The following is a 14,725-nucleotide window of genomic DNA, read 5'->3' as shown; positions in this document are numbered from 1 at the left end:
GCAGGCATAGCTCACTAATGATGGGGCCTAGATGTACGTGAAGAATCTTTTCTGTATAGAATTGCTGAGTCTCTGAAATTAGAAGCAGCCCTCAGAAGGCAGCTGCATTTCTAGAAAACAAATCAGGAGACAAAGTTAACTCCACCCCCCCCAGAAGACTCAAAACCCAGTTCAACCCCGATAAAAAGATTACACCACATGATTTTCACAGGAAGCCTCCTTCAATTGAGCAAAGGGACCTGGGGTATAACCCGTGGAGTCCAGTCTGGTCGACCCTCTGTTGGCCTTTTCTCCGCATTCTCCGATGCCAGGAGCGACTGATCCCGCTCAGGTTGGAGGGATGGCTCCGATCACGCGTCCCACCTAGTGCAAACTCAGGGACTTCACCAGCAAACCCATCCCAGCAGAACATCACCCCACCTGAACCCAGCCCTCAACAACGTCAAGCTCATCCCTTCAGCACACAGGAACCGTGCCCCAGGACGTAACCAGCCCCAGCTGACTAGGAACCAGAAACCAACAGCCACTAACTACCCCAATAACTAGCACAGCTCAGGCTTATAAAACCCTCATTACAACATACTTAGTTAATTACTCTATGGAGTCATCTAGTGCTCTTTAATGTCCCTGTGAGAGTTCCACTCCACTTTTACTTTCAGTGAACAAGAGAGTCATGCAATGTTTGCAAAGGTGGACATTATGCCAGCAAATATTAATAGCTCTGTGCATTTATTTTTCATCAAAAATAATGTATGTACACTTCTATGAAAATGTGAAGGCATTCCCAGGCTCCTAGCAATGCTGTGTAGTTTAGCTATGAAAGCATGTTTTTTTGGCAATAAAACTGGGCACCCGCTGAAAAACAGTTCTGATACTCATAGCCATGCCTAAATACGATATTCGGGTCCCAGATACTCACACCTGCCCATTCAGAAAGACGGGATCCATCTGTAAAATTCAAGATCTGGGATGGATTGAGACTGGATGCGTTTCAGTTTCACAGAAAACGTAGCAGGTTGGGGCTTTTTTGCCTGCAGCGCTGAAGTCCCAGTGTTGCCCAGCTCCATCTGCAAATACTAATTTTCATTTTTTTTTCTCGCCCTTCTGCCAGAATCCTTTAATTGAAGGAGAGATTTAAGAACCATAACAAGCACTGCAAACGAACGCCAGAGCCAGCTGACAGCAAAATGCAGTGTGAAAGGCAAGACTTTCTCCTCTAACCAACTTACTCTAATGCTGCTCTGTGCAGACAAAAACCCCTCTGAAATGCGAGCGCTTCCCTTCCCAGCAGCTTTCACCTGTTCCACCAGCTGGGAGGGCTGTGTGGACCCATTCATCACAGCTTCCATTCTCTCTCCATCTTGCAACTCCAGGCAAAAGCAGGCTTTTCCAGGAGGAGAGTGGGAAAGAAACCAAGACATATGAGCTTTGTAAGTAATGAGAAATCCAAACGTTGCATTGAGCCCTTTACCAGCAACCCACGCCTTCTGCACAGAAACCTCTCTTGCACACAGGATTGAGAGCAGTAACTTTCCTTACTTGAAGCGCAGGAAATCAGCCAACGGATTTGTGGGAAATCCTCTGCTGAGACAGCTAAAGACGAATTTTCAGTCTGGTTTCAAGGAAAATAGTTACCACAAAGCAAAAGAACTTATTTTTTCCATTGTTCCAGCTTTATGGCAGAGAAGGGAGGGGGTATAGTCGATGTGGACACCACTCATTGAGGCTAATGATTTCCAAGAATCCATGTCAGGTGCCAGTCCCCCACTGACTGTCAGTGGAAATGACCATTTCAGCTCTCCTTCACAAAAAACCCAAGCCCACAACAAGCCAATGCACCTACCCCAAAGTAGCCCACAAAATGCCCTTACACCTCATGGGTCTTTGAAAGTGCCAGCTCACATAGGAGACACAATAACGCTCCACTCCTGTTCAAAGAGGACACTCCACGACCTGGTAAGAAACAGGGGCTCTGAATAAGTTTTCAGGAAAAAGAACTTGGATATACTGAGCCAGCTTGTCACACACACTATGATGATATCATATGTGGTCTCTGTGGAAACCTAAAGCCATGAATCATGAAATTATACACCCAGCATCGCACATCTGCATCAATCCTCTTTTCTGCTACATAAGATGCAAGTTATCAAGAGTACATGGAAGTGTTTAACACTTCCATGAGGGTACATCTCCACTGCCTGGGAAAGGAACAGAGATGAGAGACACTTGACTTTCTACAAAAGAATATGAACAGAGTGTGGGGGAAAAAAGAACAAAGAAACCAAAACATTTTTCTGTATTCCAGGCTAAGGCTAAAGCAAAGTACTTCTACTTGTACTTTTGCAGACAAGACTGACCATTTTATGGGAGGGTAGGAGGAAGAAAGTGAAGCCTTCCAAAATTCATTTGCATCTAATGGCTCTCTGACAACTCTCTTGTGCAACTGCAGAACAAGCACCTTCTTTTGACGCCCAGTCTGGAAGATATAACCTAGATGCAGCGTCTTTCTGAGCCAGCCCCAGTCTACCACAGCCAACAGACAGCTCAGAGCCAACAGCCCATACGTTGTTACAGTTTAATTCTGTATTTTATTAGATTTATCATTTTCTTTTGCAACTATATTTCAAGCTTTTGAGCTTTCTGTCTGCCCACAAGGTAGCAAATTCAAGAAGAGCTGCGATGTTGCAGCTCTGCATTTTGTAATCCAAAGCACCGTGGTTTTCCTCTGTCAAGCTGCAGGGCTTAGGTGGGTCACCAAATGCCTATGAAAATGGAGAAGTCTCTTTTGGTATTTCTGGCAAGAGGCAGTTAAGTGGGGAGGCAACACATGAGTTCAGAAAAATCCAGTACCCCGAGATACCCCTGGAGCCAGGCACACCCCGACAGTCTCCCAGCAGCACTCTCAGTGCACAGCCAGCTCACAGAGCTCGTGCCGGTGTTCAAAGACAGCACGGAGCTCATGGTTTCTGCAATGCCTTACGTACAGCCTCCTTCATGCAACTTTTGAAGACCTGATGTAAAGCTTGGTATCTTTAGATGATTCTTCCACCCTGTATATCACACGAGAGCACTTTCCTGGACAGTGACAGAAGAGGGAGGAAAAGCAGAAAAAGACCTTTGCAGTATTCAGAGTAAACACACAAAAGAAAATTATTTTCACAGCCTCTCCGTCTCTGCCATTGTCCCTCTGTACGTTAGAAAGGCCCCAACACCGTGACACTGGGAAAAGCCCTCAGTGCTGACCGCACACCACCAGATCTAACAGCATACAGCTACCTCCTCCTGAGAAAGCTGGGTTATCAGCACTGCCGCGAATTAACGGCAGTGATGCACTCGGAGGCCAGAGGCTGAGTGATGCAGGTCAGCAAGACAGACTAGGGAGGATGTGGCAAAGCTCCATCATCCTCCTGTGTCTCACACCTGATTAATCCCTGGAAAGGTAATGAAATGCAGTCTCCAGGACCATCCACCACCAGATCCTTTGGCTGCAGGTATCCTCAAAGTTTACTTCAGTGCCTGCTGTGGTTAGGATTTTAGTGATGTGGACATTTGGCTCTGAAATAGAATTCAGCCACTTTGACTGGAAAAAAAAAAAAAAAAAAAAAAAGAGTACTTTCTTGGAGTTTCTCCCTGCCGAAGGCTGAATCCCACGATTGTCTGTGCTGTGGCGGGCCCCACAGCCAGCACAGATGCTGCTGCTCTCAGGGAGAGGCAAAGAGGCACATTGGCAGGATTTTGGGATGCACACTTTGCTCACCACTTCAGATTATCATTGGAAAGGAGATGAGCAAGAGGCAGCAAGGGGCTGGCCAGGCCTTCGGAAGGATTTGCAGGAGGAAGAACAGGTGCAGGCCATGCATAGACACGGTGGTAGCTCTTGTGCAGGGGACAGAGCAAGAAGATGACACTAAGGATGCTGTCAAAGACGATGCTACAAGCCCTATCGCAGCCATCCACCGAGCACATGCTGGGTAAACAGACCCGTTGTGCTCTGTTCTCACCTTCCAGGTAGGAACAGCTCAGTATTGTGACGGCTCCAGCAAAGCCCCCTGCACCATAGAATGGTTTAGGTTGGAAGGGACCTTGAAGCCCACCCAGTGCCACCCCCTGCCCTGGGCAGGGACACCTCCCACCAGCCCAGGTTGCTCCAAGCCCCGTCCAACCTGGCCTTGAACCCCTCCAGGGATGGGGCAGCCACAGCTTCTCTGGGCAACCTGGGCCAGGGGCTCACCCCCCTCACAGCAAAGAATTTCATCCCAATATCTAATCTAAATCTACCCTCTTCCAGTTTGAAACCATTATCCCTCATCCTAACACTACACGCCCTTGTAAAACATCTCTCTCCAGCTTTCTTGTGGGCCCCCTTCACATTCTGGAAGGGGCTGGAAGGTCTCCCCGGAGCCTTCTCTTCTCCAGGCTGAACCCCCCCAGCTCTCTCAGCCTGTCCTCACAGCAGAGGGGCTCCGGACCCTGCAGCATCTTTGTGGCCCCATCCCAAGGGACAGAGAAGCAGCAGTTCAGGTCACAGCACGGCACCAACCCACCATCCCAAGACTTCTCCCCTTCTCCATCCACACATTTTCACAAGAATAAAACTCATTTTAGAACTTCTCAGGCAAAGGTCAGACTCAGTTTGTTGCAGATTCTGCCTACGCTCCACCAGCTTTGCTGCACATCTATCAGTGACGGATGGCTGTAGCCAAACAAGGGACAAAGAAGCTCCAGCAAACAAGCGCTGCATTCAGCTGGAAGGCTCCATCAGACCCTGGTGCTGACCGTCAGTGCTGACTAACTCATTCATACTGCGACACACACGTCGCCTGTGTTTGCCGAGATGCCTCTGTGCAAAGCCTCCAAGGGGAAGACAGACCTGGGACCTTTTCTCTTATTTTTGGATCGGTTTGTTGTTGGTTTTTTTTTTTTGTTTTGTTTTTTTAAGTGATAAAAATCAACTGGAAATAACTCCACGCCACACTGCAATTATAAATCCAGCATGAAGCACCTTGAGAGGTTCACAACTGGTAGCTGAATAATCACTTCACCGGAGTCCTTCATTTTTCAATCACAGCTAGGCACTAAGAGAAGCAAGGCAGAAATACAGAAATGGGTCTGGGGGAGAACCTCAAAGCAAACAGCCAAACCTATGAACTTACCCTAAGAACTTGTCAATTTGTGCTTCCCTCTAGCAAACAGATATAAGGAAGCTTCAGTATCTTTGATTTGGATACCAAATTAAGAAATTAGTCTTTCTAATATTAAACCCCACTCGAACAGAGAAGAGTGTCATTCAAACGTTCCTCTCTACACCCAGGGCCAAGTCCTCAGCCGAGGAAGAGCAGCACTGCTCCACTCCCTGCAACGGTGCATTACACTGAAAGATCTGGAACTCAGCCCATGATCTCATGCAGCAACTGGTCCCTCAAACAAGACCTTGCACTTGAGCAAAAAACAAAGTTAAAACCATGGCTTTTACAACACTGTTCAAGGAAAGAATGTACAGAGTGGGAGAGATGATGTATATGCTATCTGTCACTGAAAGAAGAGACAGCTCAGCTGAAAAAAATCCATGAGCAAAGCCGAGCCTCTGATGTGTGATAATGGAGGGGAGCCAGGGTCGCTCAGCAGCAAGCGGGGTCTTTGCATGGCAGTCCCGTGCGGAGGTTGTGCCCGAACCACCCTCTCCATGGAGGATGTTCACGGGACAAGGACACATGCTCCAGCACAAGAGAAACTTCACAAAGTTAAACAAAAAACCTAACTAACACTTCTGCATTACTCTGCCAAAAGACAGCATTGTCTGCCAACTCCTGTTTTCGTAGCATCATGATCACAGACTAATTTATCATAGCATGCTAAAGCAAGTTTTGTCCGATATTATCCAAGATGTCGGACAGGCACGAAGCTTTCCTGCTTCTCCCAAATGCTATATAGTCTTGGGATTGAAACATATAGCAAAGTAACCAGGCATGTGGGCAGTAGCCTGAATTATTATGGGACAAGAGGTTGACAAATCTCAAGCAGCAACCAGTGACATTGTCAAACGGAAGTGTAACATACAGAATGTACGAGTGATTGATACGATATACATCATCCTGACGTTTTGTCAACATACAAATCATATATCACTTTACATACAAAACTTGCACCTGGAATATTTGCTAAATTATATCTAAATAAAAAACAACCCAGCAGTCAAAGAAGCCAGAAAAATGAATCCTAAGCAAAACATCTAAAACTCTTTTGAAGTGTTAATTATACTGCATAATGGCAGTCTGTATAGCTTATGTATACACTAGATATAGATCAACGGACAGTAGAGCGTGTGTATGTATGCCTATGTAAGTCATTATTAAAATCCCAGTGCTTCAAATGATTCTGTTCAAACAAAGGCACTAATCTGAAGTAATCAGCACAGGACAAGTCACCTTAAGTGCCTGGTTCTTACTCTTGCATTATCACAGGCCAGAAGCAATGGCTACAGGACAGCATTTAACAAGATCATGGGTGAGGTTTGCATCTCCCTAATTACCACCGGCTCTTCAAATATCAGTGTCTGTACAGGTATGCATACGCAAAGAAGCAAGACAGTAGGCAGCACCTCTGTCAGCCCTAAACACCAGGGGATCCATCTGTCTCCCACCCACTCCACAACCTGACTGGTTTGTGCATTACTTGGGAGAGGGGAGGGAGGCCGTTTACTCACCCCATTACACTTGTTTTGATCCATGCTCACAATCAATCTACGTGCAGATGGGGAATTTCACATCCTACTGAACACTGGCACCATTAGGCCTCTGCCTTGAAGCCAGGTGATCATCCAGGTCAGCTCATGCCCCTGATGAATTAAGTCCTTACCTTCTTTTGAACCAGTGGTGACAGCAGCTGCAGTCGTCCCTGATGCCCGTCCCACCGGGCTGGAGTGCTTCCCAGCCCTGCCGGGGATTTTAAGTCCACTTGGCTTCAGCATGTTTGCTGTCTCCTGTATCTTGGGCTCGTATTACCAGTGCCTCAAAGAGCTGTCCCGGTATCACCGTTCAGGCTTCTCGATGATGGACCTCTTCTTCCATTGTCACAGACCTGGGAGAGAGGAGCACAAAGAAATCAGACAGCGAATGGGTGGGAGAGCACCAAACAGGCTCCCAGAAAGCAGTGCCCAGCTGCCTCCTCACAGCTCTAGGAGGGCTGGGATCTTTCATTTCTTCTCCCGTAAAACAGGGGTGATCATTGCCTTCATCTCCCATCTGAACGTTACGTTCTTTTCCCCAATCTTGCAGTCTCGCTTGAACCCTGCAGTCCTGGACCAAAGCTGAAGCCTCCCAGAACCACCAAACAAGAATTTAAACTCAATTTGGGATTTCAGTGACGGACGTTGTTGACTGGTTTTACATTCTAAAATCTCAGCTCACGCATCAGCCAAGACCCAGTCTGCTGCTCTGTGACAGCCCTGTCAGAGCCCTTACCGAAGGCACACTAACGACCCTCAGTACGAGACCTTTGGCCCATTTTCACCAGACTTCAAGGCAGCCTCCCTTAATTCACAGGGGTCATCATCCAAGATGGGGCTTTTCAGGTCCCTTTGTTAAGAACAAATCCAAAACCTTGTTACAGAAAAAGGGCATCTGACCCCATGGATTTTCAGTAACACTGAAAAAAGCGTTCCAAAATCTAAGCATGACTCTACCAACTACTCGTTAGTGAAGTCACGTAACTCTTCCCTATGCCATTCCCTTCCCGTAATGCAAACAGAACAACACCTCCAAATTTCTTGCAAGGATGTTGCATTAACAAGCACAGAACTCCTCCAGCAGAAAGTTTTATGACAAGAAAAGAAAAATAAAGGAAATGACTAAGTTGCTTTAAAAAAATGCAAAAACATTCCTAATGGATAAAGAAAAACAATCAAAAAATTGAGACTATCAGCCAAAAGGAAGCTAAGGCTGGCTGACTGAGCAGGCTGGGATGCGGAGGGAAGAAGGTGTGAGCCAGGGACAATGCCAACATAACAGGGAACTGCAAGGAGAGCAAACCAAGGACCAGCCAGAAGCTGGGGGACACCCAGACCTGCCTCCTGGGCCAAGGAAGGAGGCAGCCCTCTGGAGAATTAACGTAATGAAGATTTACAGATGCTACAATGGGGGAACTGCAATAGCGGGGACGGGAAGTGAGTGATTAAGGCATGAGTAAGGATTTCAACACAGGCTGGGTCAGAGCGAGGGGAGGGCTGGCAGGGCTCCAGGGAAAGCTGCAAGCAGACACAGAGGAGGAAAAACCACAAGGAGAATTCCAAAACTCTATTCCTGAGGGCTCATAAATATCTGAGACACTGAAGAGCGTTTCAGCAGTAAGAGTCGGGTGTCCCACACTGGCTTAGAGAGACAAAGAAAGGAGAGATCAGCAGCGACAGCCAGGGAGGGAGCCGGAGTGAAAACCCAAGGGCTCACGCCCTGTCTCTTCCCCATGTCCCCCACAAAGGGTCTTCAACGCCCCTGGGCTGGCTTCAGACACCTGCACACAGCACCAACTGGGCAGCATTTAGCTTACACAGAAGTCGGGGCCGTCTATGAGAAGCGGGATGCTCAGATCACATCCCCAGCAGCAGCAACAACGGACAAGAGCAAGCAGTTCTTGTTAAGGAAGAGAAAAACCAGCCTTCCTGCGACGGAGCCAGCGAGGACCAGATGCTGTCACAGAGCTGGACAGGAGGCTGCAGTTTCCAGCGCTATTTAGCATAAAATAGGGAGACAAGTAACAGAATCTGGAGGTGAGAAACATTGATCAGCCTGGTTCCTCCTATTTGTCAAGCCATCAGATGTCCCTCTCCCACCCACTCCATCTCACATGACACATTCTGCCCAGGGCTACCTTTGATTTTACAGACCAACTTGATTTCTAGCACTTCTGCTGGCAGGTGATGTGCTCTACCAAGAGAGCTCACCCCATCTCCATCCCCTTCAACATGAAGATCTGCTCTCTTCACAATACTCCCTTCCTCCAAGATTCACACATCTCATTGCCCGGTCCTACCTTTTGGTTACAGGGTTTGATGCTGTACTTGTGATTAAGCAACCTGGGGGTGCTGCTTCTTCCAGACAAAACGTGATGGTTGGTTGAATCCACAACTGTGAATGGGGATTGGGGAAGCATGAAAGGTCACGGGGGAAGGATAAAACAGCAGTGGATAAGAATTTAAGCAGGGAAGGGTGACAGAAGAATAAAAATATTTTCTAGGTTTTCAGGCCTCCGTTAGAGGGAATCTCTGGATCCCCAGACTTTGCAGCCAGAACCACATAAACTTTAGAGAGACAGTGAATTTGGTCTGTTCCTCTATTTTGCTGCTCATCTATGGAGAGATAGGGAACTTCAGTTCATTCTACCTCCACTACTCACTGTCCCCAAAGATCAGCTGGCCACACAAGTCACAGGATATTGCGATATTCTGCTCCTTCTCAGCATAACTGGATTTTATTTTTTACACAGGGGGAAAGAACTAAGAGGAAATGCATTCCCACTGCATAAAGATTTCTGCCAGAAACCTTTATGCAAACACATTTGCTTTCAACATACTAATGCTGAAAAACAAACGAACTCCACAGGCTGCTAATTAAGCTACCCTCGGAACAGATAGCTTCTTTTATCCAGAAATACAATCAGCACAACCGGTTGATGGCCACACTCCCTGGGGGCTCCGCACCAGACACCAGACTCAACAACTTCTGAAGTGCCACCCCACAGCACAGGCAGGCCCCGCCGTGCGTCCCGCCACGCTCCGTTCATAGGGAAGTCCAGCGGGGGTTAACTCCCATATCTAAAGTTCATTCTCAGCTCCAAGAGCTTCAGGGTGACCAAAGCCAGGAAACAGGGACAGCTGCCTTAGCGCCATCCTGCACACTCACTGTCACACAGGGAAATGAAGATGAACTTGAGTAAATTTTACTATGAATGCAGCTTGTTAGAAATACATAGATAAAACCAGACAGGATATAACTTGACACTGGCCCAGGTTGCCCAGAGAAGCTGTGGCTGCCCCATCCCTGGAGGGGTTCAAGGCCAGGTTGGATGGGGCTTGGAGCAACCTGGGCTGGTGGGAGGTGTCCCTGCCCAGGGCAGCGGGTGGCACGAGATGATCTTTAAGGTCCCTTCCAACTCTAACCATTCAACGACTGTATGAAAAATAAACATCTGGGACATTTTTAAAGAAGTCTGTGCCTGCTGGTAGGGACAGATACTCCTTCTCTGTCAGTAGTTTCTCCTCCACTTCAACATAAACACATTTGAGCAGATTTTTAGGAAGCCCTAAATGCCGAGCACACAGCTCTTCCGAATTACGCCATTAGGTCATCTTCACCACCCAGAGCAGCGCTGCCCTGAGCCATCCAAGTCCCACGTTATCGTCCAACTGAGCGATGCAGCTTTTGTGCTGCAGAAATATCCTTGGCCTGGGACACAGGCCAGTATCTCCACAGGGCACTGCCCTGCTCCATTAGAGATAACAACTTGCTCTGAGCTCCCGTATCGTACCCTCGGCATCCCAACAGGCTCTATTAACACAGCCCTTCTGAAAAATCTGGTTCCAGCAGCAGATGCTGAACAGAACACAGGCAAATATGATGCCGTGTGTGCCGTAAGAAACACATGAGCTATTTTCTTTTTCCTACTCCCTATATTACCTCCACAAGCTGTAAGCTCTGCCTTGCTGTATAACTTCATGGAAATGTTACTTTCTCCAGACACGCTGTAAAAATCCCCATCTGCCCCTGTGGATACTCCAGGGCCATGAGCTCTGCTTATTTTGTTTTTCTTCCTTTTCCAAGATGACACAGATTACAAGGATTTTCTAGATCTCCGCTAGATTGTCCCTGCAATCTTTTCATACTGGGATGAATGGTTCTGTCTGTTCCCACAACCAAGAAAAGCATCCCAGGAATGCACAATATGAAAGCCTGCTTCAAATGACCAAAACATTCTGTTCTCCATCTTTCCGTCAGAAAAGGGGACAGCTGGATCTGAGTTACCTAGGCTCAGATTCAAAAAGGACAACAGTTCTCAACTAAGTACAGATGTGCATCCAAAAAATACCTTTCAGCAGGAGCAACATCTCTGGTTATGCAAGTATCCACAACGTTGGCCAGGCATCAGAATAGCACGCATTAAAAGGAGAAAAAACAACTGGAGGTGCTTAGACTGCAGTTATTTCTCAAGTGTGGTAGAAGAATAACACAAAACAAGGGCTGGGAGCAAAAGCCTTTGTCAGTCTTGGCAATATATCTTATCCGCGAGTTTCTCTGCTTCAGCCATCCCTCCTACCCTCAAAAAGGCACATGAGCACGTGCTTGCCACGTGGAATGCCATCCCATTCAAGATGGACATAAGCAACAGAGCAGACTCCCAAATTCAGCGCACGTCCCAGAAGAAAGCCCTCATGGCTATGTGCCAGTCCACAGATCTGTTCACCTCAACATATTGAGTGAAACAACCGCAAGACACAGGAACAGGTTTCCAGGCACCAGATTGAGTTGGCCTGAATCCCATCCTGGGCCTGGTGCTTCCTTCTGGATGGATCTAGATGCAAGAAGTGTCTACCCAACACGAAAGCCTCGGCAAGGCACAGGGACCTCATTGTGAGGGCAGACCCAAGTGGAATTTAGACCAGCTGCATCTGAATACTACTGCAACAGTTGTGTGTATACAATATTTTGTGGGGAAATAACTACCAATTCCTTAAAATTACATACATAATCAAAAAAGTGAGTACCAAAATCTAGGTTTCTAGTTTTCTAAATTTGGAATTCCACATGTAAGAAATGAAATTAGAAGTTTGTAGTCATGCGCACACCTTTCAGGATAAGGGCCCATAAAAAAAGATAAAGAACAGTATCTAGTTATCAGACTGAAGGAAATCAAGGTTATCATGTTGTACGGAAGTTTGATGATAAACAAAGACAATGCAGAGAAGCAGTAAAAACATTTACTTTTTTTAACAATCTTGACACATGCAAATAATCAGTAACTTCAACACCAACTATTTGGCTAGGGAAAGGTTTACACAATAAAGTCTCTGGTTTTACCTACTCTGTCTAAGATAACTTTTTGAGAGCAATTGTTTATACCTTTATTTAAAACACTATGCCAGCTTTCCTCACGTTCATACCAAGGATGAGGAACACCAGGGTTTGGGATGCAGCCCGACGGCAGCACATCGGCGAGTGGAGAGAACACAAGGGGAGTTCATCCATTTTCAGGGCTATTGGAAGATGATGTGGAGGTGTGGCGCAATCCGCACAAAGACTCTTGCATTAGTAATAAAGACACAGCTTGGAAAGACCAGGAATTCTGTCTGCAGCTGCTCTGACAACTAATAACAGCGACTCCATACGGAGCAGTGGAAAGTGCATTTTACGCCTGCAAGGTAAATCCCCAACCTCTACAGGGAGGAGGAACAATCCCACACCACATGTAGCTGGGGAAGGTCCAACAGCACTTTGGTATTGATACATCCTTTGCATGCATGTTCAGGAGAGTCAAACATAAAGGAGGAACTTAATTTTCTACCCACGTTCTGTATTTTTATTTCAGAAAGAGTACAGAGCCTTAGGCAGGTTTTGGGGTTCGGTCCCCTAGCCTCTGTCATTTAAGAGTCTCTGGGACTCCAGACGAGAGCGAACCTCCCTTGGCTCAGCCCGAGAACAACCCCTGCTCCCCACAGACACACAGCTGCCCGTTCCAGCAATTCATACTCACACGCGTTGCACTCCCCGTGCAGCATCTTCCCAGGAAAACAGCATTACTGCTTGCAGAAACCTCCAGCATCAGGCACTGTAAATGCTGAAAACAATACCTGGAGCCCAACATCTCCCTGAAAACAAACCGCTAGAGAAGAATTTGGTCCACCGATAGCTGGAGGAGCTCTTCATTCACTCCAACAATAACCACACAGAATAAAAGCAAAAAGCTTTCAGTGCCAACTCTGGTATTCATTTATTAGGCCTTATACAAAACCTTTACTGGCCTAAAGATACTGAATTTTTTTTCTTTTTAAAGTTATGTGAAGTTATTTCAGCTCATGTTTCTGAGCATTTGGTTGCATCCCCTTCATATTTCCAAGCTTTTCTGCAACTTCCCTTCTCTGGGAAAATGAACTCATCAGGCAATAAAGCTCCATCTCCTGCAGCCATCCCTCTGGGATACGTTACTGCCCAACTGACCCCAAGCCAGAGGCAAGGGCAAGTAAAGATCTGGTGCCCCAGGCTCACGACCCCACAACATCGGCTGTGCTGCAAAGGCAGACCAGGGATTTGAGAACAGAATTTTGCCTTGAAATCAAAATCCAAAGGTCAGACTCAAACCTCTCAGTCTTCTGCAAAAGGAACACGCAGTGAATCGGATCAACACAGAGACAGGACTCGATAAAGCCAAACTGCAGCTTTGCTAATAGAGACAGAGATTATGCTGAGAAGGAAGGGCAATTTTATCTTTTAATTCCCTAAGACGTTCCATCCGATCCACGGTAATCGTACCATCACCTTCTCACTTCTCCGATTAGTTACTCCTTCCAGCAAGCAATCAGAAACCCATTTCTGAAGCACATGGCAGATTAGGATTAAATCCTTTCCCTTAATTGCAGTATAGAGGAAATAAGATATGCTCATTCTTAATTAAGGTCAGCCTCCTCCCCCAAGAAAACCTTTCCTTCTCCCATAGAGGGAACGGAGGTAGAGTTCTACAGGAATGAAAGAAAGGAGCGTATTGCCTTCAGTCACATGGATCCTTCAGTTACAGAGGATCCCAGTATGCCCCATCAGCCATCACGGGTTTTCTTCTCCCTTGCAGCTGAAGAATTCACATTGGTTCTCCAGCCAGGAGAGTAGTCTCCCTCATATATCCGAAAGGTTCTTAACCTCTAAAAAAGCCTGTCTTTAGTTGTCTTTCTCACTCAGGTTTTGTAATGATTAGGGAAAACCTAGAGGCTTTTCACTTAAGAACTTAGATATTTTTTAAGCTAGTTCTAACCACTATGATAGACTAATCATCCTGTGATTTAGTTATAAAACAATGGTTATCAAAAGAAGAATGTACAAAAATATTCCATTGCACTCTAGCTAAAAACCACAGTGCAAAACCTGAGGCAAAAATGGGAGAAAAATGCCCAAAGGACATTCAAGGAAGTCATCATACACAAACTGGGGAGTAATTATGGGCTTGCTGATGAGCTCACGCTCCCCATGCTGGCAAAACGCCTACTGAAGACTGACAACAGCAGATAGCAACAATTCTGCACTAATTACAGAGCACAACTAGCTCTAATTTGTGGGAAAAATCCTGCAGATGATCTTGGATCTACACGAACTCCTGCTAAGGAATTCCTGTCCCCTGGCGACAGGGGACAGTGACCTACAGAAATATATAGGGGCACGACACCAAAATTGCACAGCTCACGTGGGAAGCAGATGGAATACACAGGGAGATTGCAGAACTGCCATCCTCCAGGTGAATTCAGACCTGATACAAAGGCTGTTCCATTCATGAAAGGTTTCTCTACAATTCAAAGGGCTTCAACAAAATCCAAGTTTCCTACTTACAGAACGCGTTATTTGTCATGAAACAGTATCTGGAAAAGAAACAAGAAGAGAGCAGGCAGAGCGCAGGAAAGGCAATGATACATGATAAACATATTGCATTAGAATAGCTTGGTATTTTACTATTGGAGAAACAATTTCTTTAATTAAAT

The 14,725-nt window shown here is 46.4% G+C and overlaps 1 protein-coding gene across 3 annotated transcripts in view; it reads right to left on the bottom strand.

Annotated features, from left to right (window-relative positions):
• The window catches only part of CLIP2 (CAP-Gly domain containing linker protein 2), an 82,496-nt gene that overhangs the window by 58,853 nt on the left and 8,918 nt on the right, over window positions 1-14,725 (bottom strand). For all 3 annotated transcript variants that reach the window (XR_008467797.1, XM_054209740.1, XM_054209741.1), the window contains exon 2: window positions 6,856-7,077. Coding sequence is in view for 2 of the 3 variants with exons in the window: in XM_054209740.1 (XP_054065715.1) it covers window positions 6,856-6,967 (112 nt within the window). In the remaining variant the exon portion in view is untranslated. The remainder of the gene's footprint in view (window positions 1-6,855; window positions 7,078-14,725) is intronic.

This window comes from Rissa tridactyla, chromosome 7 (genome assembly GCF_028500815.1).
Source record: "Rissa tridactyla isolate bRisTri1 chromosome 7, bRisTri1.patW.cur.20221130, whole genome shotgun sequence".
Classification (NCBI taxonomy): domain Eukaryota; kingdom Metazoa; phylum Chordata; class Aves; order Charadriiformes; family Laridae; genus Rissa; species Rissa tridactyla.
The sequence above is the reverse complement of the archived record's forward strand: the minus strand, read 5'-3'. Positions and strand labels throughout refer to the sequence as shown.